General features: G+C 41.4%; 1 protein-coding gene across 4 annotated transcripts in view; it reads right to left on the reverse strand.

Moving 5' to 3' along the window:
- SLC44A1 (solute carrier family 44 member 1) overlaps positions 1-7,712 on the reverse strand; it is a 198,189-nt gene that overhangs the window by 135,229 nt on the left and 55,248 nt on the right. For 3 of the 4 annotated variants that reach the window (XM_017876724.1, XM_017876723.1, XM_017876722.1), the window contains exon 2: positions 6,758-6,847. In XM_017876724.1, coding sequence (XP_017732213.1) covers positions 6,758-6,847 — 90 coding nt within the window. Of the gene's footprint in view, positions 1-6,757; positions 6,848-7,712 lie in introns of those variants that run through there. The other variant, XM_017876726.1, reaches the window with a different exon arrangement.

The raw sequence follows: 7,712 nt of genomic DNA on the forward strand, positions 1-7,712 counted from the left end.
TCAACAAAAACATGTATAGAGTGGGTGGGAGATGGTGTATGAATATGGCAAAATGTTTCAAAATAAAAAGATAGGGAAAAAAAGGAGTTCTGCTTACAGCCCTCTCCCCTGGAATTAATGAAAACATATACTGACTCTCTTTTTCTCAGATACCACCTCCTTCATTTCACCTCTATAAAGCCCATATCTCATCAGTGCTTGGGCTCAATCTTATAATAACTGATTTGTAAAATCTTGGAACATTTGGCTTCTGTTTCTCCTCTTTCGAGAACCTTAAGATTCAGAGGGCTATGAGGACCCAGCAGACAGGGCAGGATTAGTATACTACCCTAGGAAAGGCCTGATGCGGAGTGAATATTTATGTAAACAAATTAAACAAAATTAATTATAAACTTGTGTCAATCTGTCAGATTCCCAGACTTCTTAAAACATGTAATAGGATGCCTCTCTCTAAGAATGAGGAAAGAAGAAGGAAAACAAAAACAAAAACAAAAAAAAACAGAATGAGGCCAGGAGCAGTGGTTCATGCCTGTAATCCCAGCACTTTTGGGAGGCTGAGGTGGGAGAATTACTTGAGGCCAGGAGTTTGAGACCAGCTTGGGCAACACAGTGAGACCCTGTCTCTACAAAAATAAAAATATTAGCCAGGCGTGGTGGCACACGCCTGTAGTACCAGCTACTCAGGAGGCTGAGGCAGGAGGATTGCTTGAACCCAGGAGTTCAAGACTGCAGTGAGCCATGATTGCGCTACTGCACTCCAGCCTGGGCAACAGAATAAGACCTTGACTCTGAAAAAAACAAAAGAATGATAGAAAGTCTAGGAAATAACCACTCAATAAGCATTTATTCAGCATACACAAATGCAAGGTTTACCCTAAAAGAACTGAAATGTTCTCAAGAGAGAAGAAAATAATGGGCATGAGGGAGCGAAATCATAGGCTCAATTTCATGGGCAGCTAAAACAATGAAAAGAACACAGACAAGAAAGACTGAAAACTGACCCTCACTTTGAATACTCTTTACCATCATGAGCAAGTAACTTTTTATTCCCTGAGCCTCAGTTTCCTTATTATCACAAGGATAGAATTAGATGAATCTCTAAAGCCCTTCCTCTTCCAAACTATTATGTTTCTAAGGGAAAGCAGATACAGAGGACAATTTTTAAGAATATACTTGCAGGGAGAAGTTCACACCCATTTGGTTTACTACAGTGTCTGAGAATAAATAAAGCAAAACCAGATCAAAAACAAATGAATTTAACTGAACTACATACTTAAAAATGGTTAAAATGGTAAATATTATGTTAGGTACATTAATAGGTAATTACCACAAATTAAAATAAAGAAAGGAAACAGACTTAATAGAAAGTCATTTGGATCAGGTAACCTTATGGTAATTTTTTGGCACATTGTTCTTCTTATTTCTGTGATCCTAGCAAAGAACAACCCACCAAACAGGTGACTAAATACTGCAGTGAATCTCTCACTCTGTTCTGCATGCTCAACAATAGTTAATGAGGTAGAAACATCATGCCCTGGGAAGTAAACCAATGCTATAAAATAGAAAGGGTCCTTCCATGAAAGCAGTCTGAAGGGACAAACTATGAGATGATGTCCCCTAAATCCAGCTCTAGTCCAGATCATTCTCCAGGATTCCAACTTTGCATTTCCAACTGCTTCTCCTTACTCACAAATTCTACATGTCCACAACTCATTTTCTCATTCCACACTTCCCTTTCCTCCATATGCTCTATCTCCATTGGTGGCACCACTTCTAGATGGCACACACAAGATACGAAGTGGAAGACTGCAATCTCCTGTCTCCGTGCTTCTGCCCCTCACCCTAGCTTCCTGACACCACACTAGAGGAAGAGGTAATGGCAAGTGATTTGGTCAGAGCCTGAAATATTGATGAGACCATGTTTCACTGGCAAGCGAGGTTACTGTCTCCTACAGGTCCATGTTCTAAACAGTTTTTTCTGTTGTCCTCAATTCCAGTCAACAGAAGTAGGGTCTATCTCTTGAGGCCTCCCCTTCTCCCTCTTCTCTTCTGGGTTCAGTGCTGCCACTATGTAATCTTAAGACAGTTACTGAGCTTATCTCTATGCCTCTGTTTCCTTCTCTGTAAAATGGGAATGTGATAACAACAGTGTATACTTCCTTGAGCAGGTGTAGGAATTAAATGAGTTTCTATGTGTCAAGTGCTAAGAACAGTGTCTAGCTCACAGTAAACAGCAATAACTACTAGGGTAAGTAAGTTGTAAGGGGTCTCTGTATCTTCTATTTTCCATGGTAAGCACTCTTGTTAGGGCCATCCAGCTGCCTCCGTTCTTGCCTTTTTGTGGTAAGCTGATCTGGGCAGATTTCGTCCAGGTAGATCTCCATTTTCTTTTCTTCTCCTTTTCTGACAAACACCTCTCCTTGAGACAGAATGAAGTTAGACCATCCTAGATAGGAAGGAACGTTAGCCTTTTGGGCCCAAGCTTCATTCCACAAGTTACTTTTACCAGGGAGTAACTTACCGGGCATAATCAGGTATTTACTAACAAAGTGGTGCTTTATTTATCCATCCCACTCTTGTTTCATGATGTGTACAGAAACCGTGGTTGGGAACCTAGCAGGAGCTGGGGTGGGATTTGAGCTGAGAAACCTATCCTGAACCCCCAACACAAGAACCTCTTAGTCATCCTTGATCTGTCTCTCACTTGTCTGCAACACTGATAACACCATTGATAAATGTTATGGATCCAAATTCTTCAATCTCTCTCTTCCTCTCTTTTAGCACTTCTTTATTTCAGGTTTTTCACCTCTTATCTGGACCATTACATCAGCCCCCAAAGTGATCTGCCTGAAACCTTTTTCCACCTTCCAAGCCATCTTTAACATTAGCTGCCAGCACCATCTTTCTAAACCCACTCTTAACACTTCTTGCTCAATACTTTTCAGTGGTTGATCTTTTCAGTGGTTGATCTTTTCAGTGGTTGATCTGTGCCTATAATAATGGGTCTCAACTTTGGCTGAATATCAGGTTTGCAGAGATTATATGAGAATCATTGAGGTAGGGCTGAGGAATTAGGGTTTTTTTTTTTTTTTTTTTTTAAAGATCCCAGCTAATTCTAGGCTGGGCACGGTGGCTCACACCTATAATCCCAGCACTTTGGGAGGCCGAGGCATGCAGATCACCTGAGGTCAGGAGTTCGAGACCAACTGGCCAACATGATAAAACCCCTTCTCTCCCGAAAATGCAAAAAGTAGCCAAGAGTGGTGCTGGGTGCCTGTAATCTCAGCTACTCAGGAGGCTGAGGCAGGAGAATCGCTTGAACCTGGGAGGCAGAGGTTGCAGTGAGCCAAGATCGCACCCTGCACTCTAGCCTGAATGACAGAGCAAGACTCTGTCTCAAAAAAAAAAATAAAAAAGAAAAGAAAAAAAGAAGAGACCCCAGTTAATTCCAATGTACAGCTAGGGCTACAAACCACTCGTTTACTCCCTTAATGAAATATACAAATTTAGCAGTGCAATGTTACAAGTAATTTTTCGAGCAGAGTAAGTATATGCCCAGTAATTCCAAAATAGTGATGAAAGTTCAAATGTAGAAGATAGCACTTAAGAAGGCTGAGAGCAATTTGCTTTGAAAAACACTCTAAGTTCTAGACAACTCAAGCATTAGAAAAACCTTGAAACTAAGGGAAGAAATAAAAGAGAAGTACAAATATTGATGAAGAGATGAACATGTATAAAGATTTAATGGTAGAGATGAGTGAAAGATGACAAGATCTTAGAATATTTAAGAACCAGACCATAGGTATCAAAAAATGAGCAAAAAGCTGCAAATAAAGACAGAGAATAAAGGTATGGTTTGAGTACTAGGTTGCAAGATTACTAAGAAGAAACAATCTGTAAGAGAAGCAGGCAGCTGGGCCACTTGATTAAAAGAACATACCCAGAAAGTTCCAGTTCCTATTCTATCTTTGCCACTTATTTCCAGCAGTATATTCTTAGATAAGCTAATATTTAACCTTGCTATAGTTTGTCTATAAGCAGGGGATAAAACTTATATACACACACACACACACACACACACAAACACGTACTAAAGTTTTGAGCATAGATTAATGCCCAACAAATGTTTGTTAAATGTTTATTTTAAAAGTACTACAGAATGAAATCCAAAGAGAGAGAAATCTTCTAAAAATCATTTAAAACAAATACTCAGAAGCCAAAGAATGCTGAATCTCTGTTGTGCCAGTGAATAGAACTTTGAGATTTCTGGTTTTTTTTTTTTTTTTTTTTTTTTTTTTTTGAGATGGAGTCTTGCTCTGTCACCCAGGCTGGAGTGCCGGGGTGTGATCTCAGCTCAGTGCAAGCTCTGCCTCCCGGGTTCACGCCATTCTCCTGCCTCAGCCTCCCAAGTAGCTGGGACTACAGGCGCCCGCCACCACGCCTGGCTAATTTCTTTGTATATTTAGTAGAGACGGGGTTTCACCATATTAGCCAGGATGGTCTCGATCTCCTGACCCGTGATCCACCTGTCTCGGCCTCCCAAAGTGCTGGGATTACAGGCGGGAGCCACTGAGCCCCGCCAGAACTTTAAGATTTCTTATTTCCACATGGCAAAATATAATATTAGCTCAATTCCATGAAGGTAATCCATTAAAAGAATCATTCGAAAACAAATAATGCTAATAATGCTATGCCAACATTTAAAAGTACACACAGTGGGTCTTAATTACCATCATACTGAAATCAACACTATATTAATTACCACTGCATTAAAATGTTTCAGTAAACAAATAACTCCTTAGTCTCAAGTCACTCCCAATCAGCCTATTAACATTAATGATTGCACTTTCCTGACCTATTTTAGCACAGAAAATCCAAAGCACCTCGGGTGGCATGGTATATGTTTTTGTAAACAATTTTGAAAGGTCAGCTGCTATTTGTCCCAGGGTTACATTCAGGGAGCGGGGAAAGGCTGTGGACTAACTGTTATCAAAGAATCTTTCTATGGCAGGGTGCAGTGGCTCACGCCTGTAATCCCAGCACTTTGGGCGGCCGAGATAGGTGGATCACCTGAGGTCAGGAGTTTGAGATCAGCCTGGCCAACATAGTGAAACCCCATCTAAAAATTCAAAATTAGCTGGGTGTGGTGGTACATGCCTGTAATCCCAGCTACCTGGGAGGCTGAGTCAGGAGAATCACTTGAACCTGGGAGGTGGAGGTTGCAGTGAGCCGAGATTACACCATGCACTCCAGCCTGGGCAACAAGAGTGAAACTCTGTCTCAAAAATGAAAAAAAAATTCTCCACATGCTGCATAAACATTCATGCATGTTATATTTCAGCTGCCATTCCATTAAACTAAGTAAACTTTTGAGCAATATCTTATAAGTCATTAAGTTAGGAGACAGGTATTCTGACCTTTCCTAAATATCCTAAATTTGGTGAAACTATGCTTTTATCTTTAAAATAAACACTCCTTATTTTACTGGATTTATCATATCTCATTAAAATGTATTGCTTTCTTTTCCTTTGCTCAGAGGCAGAACTGGTACCTACAATTGTGCCTGTTAGCCAAGATTACAGTTGTTCTGTGATTCACAAATGGCGCTGGCCTGGTGGGCAGTTAGAGGAGACAAACAGCAAGATTTTCCTAAAGAAACTCTATAAAAGGTATAGTAAGAAGGGGGTTAAAAATACACATGAGTAAGAGCAAGGCTGCCTGAAGTAGTACAATTGCATTTTGAGTTGTAGAAGACTAAGAGAGAGCAATAATGTGTCTGCAGAGTCCCCTTGAGGAAGAGGAAATGGGGCATTAGAAAACAGCATTGACCTGGAAGTGAACAGACCTGGGCTCTGTTCCCAGCTCTGTCATGAACTAGCAGTGTAGCCTTGGGATAGTCATTTCCATCTCTGAGTTTGATGTTTTTAATCTGTAAAATAAGGGCAATGGACTAGATGAGGATTTCCAAGTCCTTTCTACTTTTAAATATCAGTCCGCTTTAAAAATAGCAGTTTTCTATCTTTTTTTCAGCCCACACACTGGCAGGAAATCTAATGCCACTGAAGTCTGTCAGAAACTCCTGTAGGGCAGAGTGGGTATGCAACTGAATGTGCACACCCTGAATACCTTGTAACAGCAACTCTGCTCCTCCATTCTCTACACTCATTGGAAAATCACCAGGTCCCTTGATCTCTAATCGAAAGATACTACTCATTACAGTAGACACAGCAGGCAGCAGGGGCCACTGGAAAACCACCAGGTCCCTTGATCTCCAATCAAAAGATGTCACTCATTACAGTAGACACAGAAGGCAGCAGGGGCCTAGGACGGGCAGAAGGAAGAAGGAGAGTGAGCAACCAGCCTCCCATCTAGGAAGAACTATGGAACACCAAGTCTCTGAGAGGAACTGACTGCCCTAAAGATAACCAACAAGTTGGTGTGACTGGGTTGGGTGAATATGCAGGCCTTGTGACTCATGGTCACTGTTTTGCTCACCACCCCATCAAGATCACCATTCAGAGACTTACGTCAAATGATTTGTTTTCTGAAATGGTCTATTGAATGGCATACGAGTCCCAGCTGCTCCTTAATTTGAGCTCAGTTTTCATGTAGAAAAACAAATCAAGGGTGACACAAAATACCACTGAACTGTATAAGCACTCGTATATTCCACAACTACTGCCCTCATTAAACCAACTCCTCATCGTTCCCTTGGATCATGAGTCCAGGTTTGGGCCATCTGTGAGAGTTTCCTTACCATCCCAACGCAGAAGAGGATGAAGAGCAGCAGCCATGGTATGTCTGTGCAGCTACGGTCCTCCAGCGGCTTCCATTCTCGTTTGGAGCTCTAATTGGAAACATAAAATAAGAGAGTGTTAAATGTTAAGTTTAGTTAAAGTTAGAAGGGCACAAATACACCACCTATAGCTAAAGCCCTTCTTTGCCAAACAAGTTTCTACTGAACCTTTAAGACACAACTCAAATATCTGTCACCTTTTCTGTGACGTTTATGCTAACCCCCACAGCAATAACTCCACTGGCCCTACTCCCACCCCTCTTCCTGGCCAGGCCCGGTACTGAGTTCATTGCTTTTTTGGTACCTATATTAGAGTTTTTAGTGGGCTAAATTGTCATTCTTATTTGTTATGCTGTGTCCCAGCAGAGTTTCATAAGGGAAGAGACCAGGCTTATTTCTCAGCATGTAACATGATGCCTGAGGGTTCATAATATGTACTCAGTGAGGGCTTTTTAAAAATGAATGAATAAATAAATACACTCTTCCAACTTCAGTCTTAATACTAGCTTTTTCTTTGTGTGTTCAGACACTAAACTTAAAAAAAAAACCAAAAAGTTAGAATGTGCTGTTTAAATATATGTTCTCTTCTAGGAAAGATGCCCATGAAAATAGATTCCTATTCAGGCTGGGCCCGGTGGCTCACATCTGTAATCCCAGCACTTTGGGAGGCCGAGGCGGGCAGATCACCTGAGGTCAGGAGTTCGAGACCAGCCTGGCCAACATGGCGAAACCCCATCTCTACTAAAAATATAAACATTAGCCGGGTGTGGTGGTGGGCGCCTGTAAGTCCAGCTACTCGGTAGGCTGAGGCAGGAGAACCACTTGAACTCAAGAGGCGGAGGTTGCAGTGAGCCAAGATTGTGCCACTGCACTCCAGCCTGGGCAACAAGAGCAAAACTCCAGCTCAAAAAAAAAA

This window comes from Rhinopithecus bieti, unplaced genomic scaffold, assembly GCF_001698545.2.
Source record: "Rhinopithecus bieti isolate Rb0 unplaced genomic scaffold, ASM169854v2 scaffold_9663, whole genome shotgun sequence".
Lineage (NCBI taxonomy): Eukaryota > Metazoa > Chordata > Mammalia > Primates > Cercopithecidae > Rhinopithecus > Rhinopithecus bieti.